Consider the following 12,693-nt stretch of genomic DNA (forward strand, 5'->3'; position numbering starts at 1 on the left):
TCTAGGGAAATGCTCTGATTCTTTAATTGCTACTCCTAGACCCAAATAGATTGTCTAAGTTGCCCCTTCCAGGAGCCATCTCTCTCCTTCCTCAGCCACACTACAGTCCTGGAATTGTCCTAGCATTACACATGCACAAGGCTGAGCAGTGTCTTTGAGACCCTCTGTCCCTCCTGCCTCCCCTCTTCCCATTAGCTCCCCACATCTATCTTCCAGCCATTGTCCAGGCTTCCTGAGTCCACGCACACCGGGGTTACACCACAACCACCAAGCAAGCCTCATTCGCCAGCTACCTCCTCCTTCCTTCCCATCGGCCACCCATCACTGTGCAGCACTGACCTCTGCTGGCCTTGACTGGTACCACAAGAGGACTGCCCTTTCTCTTGGCACCCAGGAGGGATTCCCCATCTCTCCTTTGGATCTTCTCTCAAGAGCACCCCTCCAGGGCTCAGAGCCCTCAGGCTGTGGCTGGTCTGGCATCCACTGCTCTCTTGCTTCACCCTCTGGACTCCAGCCACACTGCCTCCTTCACATCCTTGCAGTCACCATGTTCTCTCTGTCCTCAGGCTGCTGCACAGGCTGTTCCCTCTGCCTGGCATGCTCTTCCTTCTGCCATCCCCTTCAGCTAGTTTGGTCTTCTGTAGCCTTTCACCTCCAGCACCACGACCCCTGACCCCCAACATGGTCATGTCTCCCCACTCCAGGCTCTTTATAGTACCAAGTACTTCTTGCTTGCAACATTTACCATTGTTGTAATTTTGCATTTATTCATACCATACTTTGATAATGTCATCTCCTCCCTACCCTCAGCCCTACTGGACCTCACCCTGCACTTCGGGAGTAGGCACTCGGTTAATATGTGCTGAATGAAAGGATGCATGCATGTGCCTCATCCAGAGCTGAAATCCCTCTCCTTCAACCTCCCCAACTACCCCATTCTACAGGAAGGCTCATCTCTGCTCACTCCTCCTGGGACAAGACTGCAGGGTTTTGAAGATGCTCCTGGGAACACCTGAGGTTCCTTTTCCTTTCCCCAACTCACCCAGTCCTCAGGCCTCCTCCTCCCAATCCTGGCCATGTCCTGAGGCCATGCCAACATCTGCCCACCTCCTTCTCATAGGGCAGATTCTAAAGTGGACAGAGTGCTTCAGTTGAGGGATCTTTTATTCTGAAGATTCATTCATTCACCAAGTATGTATCAAGTGCCTACTCAGGCCAAGAGAGGTGAGGTGAATTACCCAAGCTGCTTGGATAGGAGGGTAGAAGATCTAAATCTACCTCCCAGAACACTCTTCCTCTCCCTGTTGGGAGTTCGGGAAGGCGTCTCACTCTGGGGATGCTGGACAGCCCTGAGACCCCTCTGGGAAGGGCCCTGCCTCACCTGGATGGCCTCAGCCTTGGCCTCGTCTTTCTCCTGCATGGCCTGCACAGAGGGCAGGGAGAAGACACTCTTCACGCACGTGTTCACCAGCTCGAATCGTTCCCGCATGCCCAGGACAGGCAGGGAACGACTGGGGGAGAGACAGAAAGCAGGGGCATGGAGTGAGGTGAGGGGCTGGGGCTGGAGGCAGGAAGCGAGGGATGCAGGGCTGGGATGAGGGCTTCTGGTGATTCATATTCACAAAAGGGTGAGAAGAGGTGGGGAGGAGGAGCAGAGTAGGGTGCAGGGCAGACAGCCCTGGTAGAGGCTGGGCCAGGGGAGAGGAAAAGGCCTGGGAGTGGGGTAGGGGCACAGTCAGAGCCCAGGGGTAGAGGGAAAGGGACTGGGGGTAGGGAGGGGGCCGTGGGTACCTCAGCTGGGTCAGGGTCTCCATGGCTTGCTGGCGGATGGAACTTGAGAGGGAATCCAACGGTTCCTCCTGGATCTGCTTCTGAACAGGGGACCGTGGAGGGGCCGCTGACAGGATGTGAGGCCACCCCTCCTCACGGCGAGTGGGCCGCAGCAGCCCCTCAGCCTGGGCAGCCGCCACACCCTGCCTGGCCTCCAGTGGGGGAGCCAGCTGACTGCTCAGACCCTGTCCAGATCAGTTCAAGGCCACCAAAAACACGCCAAGCCCTAACCCGCTGCATCGCCACGTGTACGGCTCAGCAAAAACGGTGCCAGCAGCCCAGTGGTGGGGAAGCCCATTTAAACCAGGGACTGGCCCAAAGCAAAAAACTCCATGCAGAGCCCTTGAAAGTGGTCCAGCTGAATTCCTTTAAAATGTCCTAATTAATTCTCTTTTGATCTAGCACCTATAAGCAGTAGGTGCTCAATTAATGTTAAGTAAATGAAGGCATCACAAGTAAGGATTTTTTCCCCCTCTCTTTAGAGCTAAATATAATTCTAGAAACTTCAGTGATTATCCTAGCCCAAACATTCTTGAGGACAATGGGAAGTGACTGAATTTAGGAAAGTGATAAGGAAACTCTCAGAAGTTCCCCACCAGGAGAAATTTCGGGGGAAAGAATGTAGAAAATGATGACCGCTCCCACGTTCCTAAGGCTTTATAGTGAACTAGCCTTTGGGTTCTCACCACCCAACAAGCCAAGGACACAGATTTTATCACAGTCGTTTGTAAGGAGTGAGGCTCAGAGAAGGGACATGGCTTGGTCGAGCTCCCTCAGGGTAGGTGGGGGCAGTTAGAGGTGGAGCTGAGACTCAAGCCCGTGTCCTGTGCCTGACTGTCCTCTCTCCCCCTCACCTCCCCCTCCACCTGGCCTCATCAGTAGGTGGTGGACTCAGGACCTCCGCCCCCTCCCCACCCCAATGCCACAGCCCCGCCAGTCGCTCCCGCACCATCATCTTCTTCATCATGGTCTTCTTCTCTTCTTCCATGTTCAGCACATCCGGGTGCTTCTGGAGGCTGAGGACATTCTCGACCTCAGGGGCAGCAGAGATTAAAGCCACAGGGTGAGAGCCCTTGGGGGCTGCTGTAACAGCCTCTTAGCCACTTGCCACCTGCAGGCAAGCAAGCCTCTCCTCCCCAGCTGCCAGCCCCCAGCATCCACTCAAGAGAATTGAGAAACCACAGGGGAATGTGGGGTGGGGTGAAGATTTGAGAAGATCGTGGTGGCAGCAGGGAGGTTGAGGGGATAAACCCTGTAGACCAGCATTTGGGGAAGGACCAGATATCAGGGACCGCAAAACACTCTCTCCTCCCCAACCAACTAAGGGAGAAGAAGCAGGAGCTGATGGGACAGAAAGGGTCCCAACACCTCCAGCTGAAAAGCCACACTTAGTAATATCTCCTAAAGGCCTTCTAGTGTCCACCCTGGGCACATACCAGTCAGGCTAAGGCATTCTGCTACCTGAAGGAGGGAGTACATTGACCAATATCCAATTAATCTATTCTTATTATCTTAAAACAGAAGAAGAAAAAAAATTGAAGTAGATAACATAAAGTTCTTTCCCACCCCTCCTGTCAAGAGGACACATTGCTCTTGACTCTGGGCTCATCTGAACTCTTGTTTGGACCAACAGAAGGACGTGGAAGTGGTGTTGTGCCAGTTCCTGGTCTAGCCCTTAACCCAGCCACCACGCTGCAAGGGAGCCCAGACAGACCATGGGATGAATGATGGCACCAGCTGGAGAGAGATCCCAGAAGATCAGGGTCACCAGGGATGTTTCAACCCCTCTGAGTGATCTCAGTCTACACCACACAGAACAGTACCACCACCCCACTTGGCCCAGTCCAGTTTCAAAATTGTGAGAAATTGGGCCCCTCCTATACTTACTCCCCTGGCAGCCAGCATCAAATTTTAAACCACTAAGTTTGGGGGTGGTTTATTAAACAGCAACTGATCAACTGTAAAACTGATGGTAGAGGGAGGGGCTAATTTAGACTAAAAGTCAGGGAAGGCTTCTCAGAGGAGGTGAGTCCCAAAAGACAAGAAAGAGATAGCCATGTGAAGAACTAGAGGGAAAGTCTGCCTGTGTCCCCAGACTAGAACGTCAGCTCACTGTTGTATCTCTAGTGCCTGAGACAGTGCCTGGCACATAGTAGGGACTCAATAAAATTTGGTTGGCAGCAATAAACCCTCTGGGTTGCACACACCGTGCCCAGTGTTGTGCATACATTACCTAACACAGGCCTCGCTTCAACTTTAATATGCCCATATAGATGAGAACAACCTTTCTGACAGAAGAAGAAAGTGCAAAGGCCCCTGAGGCAGGAATGTGTGTGGCATGTGTGAGAAACAGAGAAAGACCTGTGTGGCAAGAGCAAGGCAGACAACTGGGGGAATTCCAGAGGATGAGTACAGATGCCCCCAAAATGCAAGACCTCTTCTTAGTCTTGTCACCCTCTCCCCACCCCCAGGCCCACTCTGCACTGCCCTGGGGGCTAGAGCTTCCTTTAAAGCAGCTTGTGGGCAGTGCCACCCTTCTGCACAGCCTGGGTGGATCACCTGCCTCCACGCTATCTGACAGCCAGGCTCACCTACACTCTGAGTGCCACACTCGTGTTCAGCAGCCTGACCAGGCCGCCCCCACCGGCCCTCACCAAGTCCTGCAGATGCTGGCTTTCTCTGGCTTCCCAAGGCCTGCTGCATGGCCAAGACCTAGGTTGGGCCTGTGTCCTGAAAAAGGTCATTCCCAGCTTTTCTTCCCCTCTTAGAGACCCTCTCACAATTCATTCAGTTGTTTAAAAAACTGTTACGAGCTCCTATGACGTGCCAGACACTGCTCTAAGTGCTGGAAACAAGACAGACAAAAATCCCTGACCTATGGAGGGTGGATTCTAGTGCAAGAGACCAACAGGAAATAAGATGAACCAGTAAAGCCTATTGCACATCAGATGGTGATGAGTACCATGGAGGACAGAAGGGCCGGGCAGAGAAACAAGGAATGCTGGGGCAGGATGGGGGAGAGGGGTTGCATCCCAGGAAAGTCAGGTGGGATTGGGCAGGACACATACCAGATCCATTTTGTTGCCATCCTCGCTCTGCCCTGGCACCTTCACCAGGCACGAGGCCACTTCCTCGAAGGTTCCTGCACATCATAGTTACATTGAGAAAAGAAGAGGGAAGGTAAAGATATGGTGTAGCATTGTCCCGTCTCCCCTCCCCTACTGGGCCCCTCCAATCTTTACTCCTTCAGCAGCCAGACTGAGCCCCCATCCATAAAACCCTTCAGGGACTCCCCATTCCACTGAGCATAAAACTAGCCTCCTTATTAGTGCCTTCAAGGCCTTGCGAGTTCAGTCTCCCCCACCCTCCTCCCCAGCCTCACCTCCCCCTGCTCTCCTCTTGCTCACCATTCTCCTGCCACACAGGCCTCCTTCAGGCCCAGCAAGCTCCCCCCCAGGGCCTTTGCACAGGTGGTTTCCTCTACCTGGGCTGCTCTGCTGCCATCCCCTGTTGTCCAGGTAGAGCCCCCTCCTTCAGGTCTCTGCTTGCCTGCCTGACCTTCGGGCTAGCGGAGGGCCCACTGAGATCCTCCCATGCATCCTCCTATTCTCTGCTTTCAGTTGTCATCACAATTTAAACTATTATTTGTTATAGTAGATGTATGCTGTTTTGTCCCTCTCAGATTTCCTCGTCTTCTGAAGAAGCCCCTGGTTTTCCTACGGGCTACCCATTCCATGTAGCTAGGTGAAGCTGAATTCTGCAAACCCCACCCATCACCCCTTTCCAAATAAGAGTGGGCTTTACACCTGAAATTGATATAATACTGTAAATCAACTATACTTCAATAAACAAACAAAGGTGGACCTGGAACCCATGCTTGGCCAATAATAGATTCCCATGCCCTCAACCAGAGTGACTGGTGTAGGTATAGGCCTACGCCGCTTGGATGAGCAGGGCCAACAGAGCCTTTGACTTAAAGGGGCTGAGGGGAAGCCCAAGGAGAGACACCCTGGAACTTCAGAGGCATCTTGGCTACCAGAAGCTACTGGAGGATGGAGCCCACAGTGAGAAGCAGAAACACCTCAACAACAGTGAATGCAGTAGCACCAAAATCTTGGCTTCTAAGTACCATTTTCCACTAAAAGGAACGAGGCCCCTTGGAGAAATGGCTGGTTCTAGGACCTGGGCAGAGAAAGTGCAGGATGAGCCTGAGACCTTTTGTACCAGAAAACAAGGAAGAGAGTTCAAGAAATTATGGGGACATGTCAAAAAGACAAAGAAGCTTACTCAAAGGGGATTCCACTGGTCAAACTGGGGGAAGTTTGATCATCACAATAAATGACAGCAGCAACAGATTAGAGTGTAAACTAGGAAACCACAAGTCCACACTCATGTAAAGTAAATGAACAAACTGAAAGTTCGATGAGGAATTGGATATTTACATAGTTTCTAAGTATCTCCCTAATATTTTTACATACTAGCTAGTACGTAATATTTATTACAAAGGGGTAAGTAATGACTTCATAGTGGAGAGCCTTGGCAGGGACCATTGTACCCAAGTGATCAAAGCGAACAGCACCAGTAATGGAACAAATCAAAACCATACGCCACCAGAGAGGATGCAGTGAGAAAACCCCAGCATCACGTCCGTGCTATTCCTGCCACAGATGTATGACGTGAATCTGATCATGAATAAACATCAGACAAACCCAAATTACAAAATAGCTGGCTTCTTAGCTTCAGGTATATCAAGGACATGACAGTCAAGGACAGTCTGAGAACTGGGGGAAACAAAACAGACTAGACAAAAAAGTACAATGAGTGATTCTGAGCTGGAACCTTGTTTTAATAAAGAACATTACTGGGACAATTGGTGACATTTGAATGGGGCCTGAGAATTAAACAGTAGCCATGTATCATTATTAATTTCCTGATTCTGACAGTTAATTTTTGTCCCTTTTTTATAAGAAACACATACTAAAATTCAGAAGTCACAGGGTATCACTTAGTAACTTATTATCATATTATTCAGAAAAAAATTTTACACTGTACTTTCAACTTTCTTGCAAGTTTTATTGCTTTAACTTTTTTTTAAAGAATGAAGGAGAAATACAGGTATTTTCAGACAAAAATGGAAAAAATTTGCCATTAGCAGAATTCACTAAAGGAAATTCTAAAGGATATGCTTTAGGCAAAAGGAAATTAATCCCAGATGGAAGGTCTGAGATGCAACAAGCAAATAAGGAAAAGAAAGAGGTTAATATTTGGGCAAATATAAAAATATTAACTATATAAAATAATAATAATGTTTATTGGGTTAAAAAAAAAAAAAGAACTAACATACATTACCAGGAGAGAATATTAGTTGCGGGGGAGGGTATTAAATAGAACTAAATTGTTTCTGATTCTTAAACTGTCTGGAAGAAAGATAAATGCATTGATTAGTTTAAAACTTTGATTAATTAAATATACATATTGTAGCTTCTAGATAGTCACTAAAAAACTTAAAACAGTATATAACTTCCACACAGTAGAGGAGAAAACAGAGAGGAAAAAACAACCAAAAAAAAAAAAAAAAAGGAGAAAAAAAGAAACAGAAAATGCAGAACAAAGAACACAGACATAAGATGATAGAGATCAGCCTATTCATAATGACATTAAATATAAGTAGACCATGGGTTGGAAAACAGTATTATAAAGAAGACACTGCTACATAAATTGCTTTGTATTGTCAATGAAATCCCAAGGAAAATCTAACCGATTCTTTTTTTTTTTTATGGAAATTGACAAGCTGTTTGTAGAATCTATACGGAGAACTAAAATACTTAGACAATCTAGAGAAAAAACAAAGTTGGAGGACTTACACTACTAAATATTAAGACTTACTCTAAAACACATTATTAAGGCAACAGTTAAGGATAAAAAACAAAGGAACAGAAAAAGTCCAGAAATAAACCTACGTATATGTGGTCACTTGGTTTATCTCAAAGGTGACACTAATTCAGTGGGGAAAGTATAGTCTTTCCAATAAATGGTCTGGAGCAATTAGATACCCGTACAGGGGGAAAATGAACCTTAAGTCCCTCTCACACTGTTTTCCAAAATTAATACATGATGCAATGTGTAAACGTAATGTGAAAGACAAAACAATAAAATTATAGACAAAAATATGAGACTATTTTCTCAAGATATGGGTACACAAAGATTTGTCAGAAGAAAAATAATAGCCCCCAAAATTGATATATTGGGTTCTTTAAAATTAAGAATTTTGTTCATCAAAATATTTCATCAAACCACAGACTTGGAGAAAACAGTTACAATACATATCTCTGACAGAGAACTCATACATGGATTATATAAAGAACTCCCACATATCAATAAGAAAAAGACAACCCAAATTTTTTGAATCAGCAAAATACTTGAACAGGCACTTCATTAAAAAGGATATACAAAATGACAACAATCTTATAAGAAGATGCTTAACATCAGTAATCATCAAGAAATGCAAATTAAAACCACACCAAATATCATTAGACACCCACCAGAATGGCCAGATTTTTTTTAAACTAACAATACCAAGTGAGGATGTGGAACAACTGGAATTCTCACATGTGAGAAGGTAAATTAATCCAATCACATTGAAAAACTGACAATATCTACTAAAGCTAAACATATGCTTATGCTCTGACCCAGCAATTCCACTTCTAGATAAATAAGTGTATCTGTGCACCAAAAGACATGTACAAAAATTTCAAAGTAACTTTAATCATAATATACAAGAAGTAGAAAAAAATCCTAATGTCCATCAGCAAAAGAATAAATTGTGGTATGTTCATAAGAAGGAATACTACAGAACAATAAAAAAGAATCAACTATGATACATGCAACAACGTAAATGAATCCAATAGGCACAATGTTGGGCTAAAGAAGCCAGAATCGAAACAGTATCTACAGTAGTAGCCTATTGATAAGAAGATCAAAAACAGGCAAAACTAGTCTATGGTGATATAAACTAAAAGAATTATTACCACCATGGTAGTTGATAACTGAGGGCAGTTGTGCCCCCCATGGAACACTTGGCAATGTCAGAGACATTTTTGGTTGTCACAACTTGTGTGTGTGTGTGGGGGGGGTACTACTAGCATCTACTGGGCGGAGTCCAGGGTGCATCTTTTAATGCACAGAACAACCCACACACCTGCATCCACACAACAAAGATTTATCTAACACAAAATGTCAATAGCACCAAGACTGAGAAACCCTGCCCCAGAAGAAGGGGTATCGACTGGAAAGGGTCACAAGGGAAAGTTCTGGGCTGCTGGAAAAGATCTGTGTCTTATCTGAGTGGTAGTTACCAGTGTGTATACATATGTCCATCAAGCTGTATCTACAACTTAAGATTGGCAGTGCACTTTACATATTTTACTGATACATGTTACATATCTTTAAAAAGATTTTTAAGGCTAATACAATTTGAAAATACAATGTTTTTAAAAATTCAAATGGACAAAAATGCTCCTATTAAAAAAATAAGGTTGACCCTAAATAGCCAAAAAAATCTTGAAAAAGAACAAAATTAGTAGACTCATATTTCCTGGTTTCAAAATTTACTACAAAGCTATAGAAAGCAAAACAGTGTGGTGCTGGCATAAGGACAGACATATAGATCAATAGAATAAAATAGAAATAAACTCTCATATATATGGTCAATTGATTTTTTACAAAGTTACCAAGACCATGCAGCAGAGAAAGGATGGTGTTTTTCAATAAATGGTGCTGGGAAAACTAGATGTCCACATTCAAAACAATGCAGTTGGACCCCTACCTCATATTATATACAAAAATTAACTCAAAGACTAAACTTAAAAGCTAAAACTATGAAACTCTTAGAAGAAAATACAGGGGAAAATCTTCATGACATTGGATATGGCAACAGTTTCTTGAATATAACACCGAAAGAACAGATAATAAAAGAGTAGACAAATTGGTTTTCAACAAAATTAAACTCTTTTGTACATCAAAGGACATTATCAAGAGAATGAAAGATAACTCACAGAATCAGTGACAATATTTATAAGTCATATATCTGATAAGGAATCAATATACAGAATACATAAAGAACTCCTAAAACCCAACAACAAAAAACAACCAAATCTGAAAATGGACAAAGAATTTGAATAGCTCTTTCTTCAAAAAAGACATACAAATGACCAATAAGCATATGAAAAGATTCTCCACATCATTAGTCATTAGGGAAATGCAAATTAAAAGCACAATGAGATACTACTTTACACTCTTTAGGATGGCTACTATAAAAATGGTTTTTAAAAATGGAAGATAACAAGTGTTGACAAACAGTGATTTAGTAATGCAGAATTTGGAACCCTCAAGGTACATTAGAGCCTTTGCATGTTGCTGGAGGGAATGCAAAATGGTACAGCTGCTCCAGGAAATAGTTTGTCAGTTTCTCAAAAAGCTAAACATAGAATTACTATATAATCCAGTAATTCGACACCTAGTTAAATATCTAAAGGAATTGAAAGCAAGGATTCAAACAGATACTTGTGAGCAAATGTGTACAGCAGCATTATTCATGATAGCTAAAAAGTGGAAACAACCCAAATATTCATTCATGGGTAAATGAACAAATAAAATGCTGTACATACATTGGAATATTATCTGACCATACAGAAGCATGAAGTACTGACACATGATACAACATGGATGGACATTATGCTAAGTGAAATAAACCAGGTACAGAAGGACAAATGTATGATTCCACTTCATGAGTTACCTAGAGTGGGCAAATTCATAGATCCAAAGTAGATTAAAGCTTACGAGAGACTGGAGACAAAGGAATGGGGAGTTATTGCTTTATGGTGAGACCTGCTACTTGGGATGATGAAAAAGTTTTGGAAATAGTGGTAATGGTTACACAGTACTATAAGTGTGACTAAAGCCCCTGTATTAAACACTTAAAAAATGGTTAAAATGGCAAATTTCTGTTATATTTATTTTACTACAATTTTTAAAAGATTAATAATGTAATATACCAAAAGCCATTGAATTGTACACTATTAATTGGCAAATTGTATATGTGAATTGTCACAATAACTTGACTCCGCATGCAACGGAATGAAGTTGGACCCCAATTTCACATCATATACAAAAATTAAAGCAAAAGGGAACAAAGATCTAAATTTCAGAACTAAAAATAATAAAACTCTTAGGAAAAAACATAGGCATAAATCCTCATGATTTTAGATTAATAATTTCTTAAATATGACACCAAAAGCACAAGCAATGAAAGAAAAAATAGATAAACTGGACATCATTGAAATTAAAAACTTTTGTGTTTCAAAGGACACCATAGAAAAAGCAAAAGACAACCCTAGGTTAGAAAATATTGGCAAATTATATATCTGATAAGGTGTATATCTTATCTGGGGATAAGGGATAAAACTTATATCTGGAATATATAAAGATCACTTACAATTCAATAATAAAAATACATGTGACCCAATTATTTAAACAGGCAAAGGATTTGAATTGACATGTATCCAAAGAATATATAGAAGTGGCTGATACGCATACAAAGAGTCATCCAGTATTATTGCCCATCAGAGAGATGCAAATCAAAACCACAGTGAGATACTTCATACCAACGAGGATGGCTATAATCGAAAAGACAGATAGTAAGTGGGAGGTACAAACTATTGGGTGTAACATAGGCTAGAGGAATGTACTGTACAACACGGGGAGTATAGCCACTATTCTGTAATAACTATAAATGGAGTGTAACATTTAAAATTGTATAAAAATGTAAAGTTTTTTAAAAAAGGATTCCTAGCTTTTTGTTTAAAAAAAAAAAAAAAGACAATAACAAATGTTGGTGAGGAGGTGAGAATGTGGAAAAATCAGAATCTTCATACATTGCCAGTGGGGAGTGTGAAACAGTTTAGCCACTTTGGAAAGCATTCTGACAGTCCCTGAAATAATTAAATGTAGAGTTATCATACGACCTAGCAATTCTACACCTAAGTATATACCAAAGATAAATGAAAACATACCCATTCAAAACCTTGTTCATGAAAGTTCATAGTAGCATTATTCAAAATAGCCAAAAGCTAGAAACAACCTAAATGCCCATCAAATGATGAATGGATAAAACAAATGCAGTATATCCATACAGCAGGATATTATTTAGTCATAAAAAGTAATGGGGTACATGACAAATGTTATAATATGAATGAATGCTGAAAACATTATGCTGAATGAAAGAAGCCAATCAAAAAAAGGACCACATACTGCATGATTCCATTCATACAAAATCTCCAAAAGAGGCAAATCTATAGAGACAGAAAGTAGATTAAGTAGTTGACTAAGATTGGGGGGCATGTGTGTGGGGGGCATGTGGGTTTTCTTTCTGGGATGATGAAAATGTTCTAAAATTGATTGTGGTAATGTTTGCACAATTCTGTGTATATTTTAAAACCATTAAATTGTATGCTTTAAGTGAGTAACTTTTATGATACGTAAATTTTGCCTCAAAACTGTTTTTTAAAAGAAAGGTCAACTTAAATAAACAAAGTTCCTCTACATCATCAGTACAAAATAAGAATTGTATTAGAAAATAAGGTATGATTCATGGTAGCAATAAAAACTCTAAAGCACCCAGGAATCCACCAATCCAAAATTGTACTAGTCTTTTATGGAGGATTTTTTAAATTCTAGTAAAGGATAAATCCTATATAAAGTGAAACTTGAATAGATGGATAAATTAATAATATTTTAATAAAAATGCCAGAAAGATTTTTTTGAGGACCTAGACAAGTATATTTTTAAATGTACATGGAAGAATGA

The 12,693-nt window shown here is 42.3% G+C and overlaps 1 protein-coding gene across 9 annotated transcripts in view; it reads right to left on the bottom strand.

Moving 5' to 3' along the window:
• Nucleotides 1-12,693, bottom strand: part of LOC105066416 (acyl-coenzyme A thioesterase 11) — a 116,458-nt gene that overhangs the window by 29,511 nt on the left and 74,254 nt on the right. For all 9 annotated transcript variants that reach the window (XR_012511256.1, XM_074376407.1, XM_074376408.1 and 6 more), the window contains 4 exons: nucleotides 4,899-4,972; nucleotides 2,780-2,863; nucleotides 1,792-1,871; nucleotides 1,382-1,511 (listed from right to left, as the gene is read on the bottom strand). Coding sequence is in view for 8 of the 9 variants with exons in the window: in XM_074376407.1 (XP_074232508.1) it covers nucleotides 1,382-1,511; nucleotides 1,792-1,871; nucleotides 2,780-2,863; nucleotides 4,899-4,972 (368 nt within the window). In the remaining variant the exon portion in view is untranslated. The remainder of the gene's footprint in view (nucleotides 1-1,381; nucleotides 1,512-1,791; nucleotides 1,872-2,779; nucleotides 2,864-4,898; nucleotides 4,973-12,693) is intronic.

Source organism: Camelus bactrianus, chromosome 13 (genome assembly GCF_048773025.1).
Source record: "Camelus bactrianus isolate YW-2024 breed Bactrian camel chromosome 13, ASM4877302v1, whole genome shotgun sequence".
NCBI classification, from domain to species: domain Eukaryota; kingdom Metazoa; phylum Chordata; class Mammalia; order Artiodactyla; family Camelidae; genus Camelus; species Camelus bactrianus.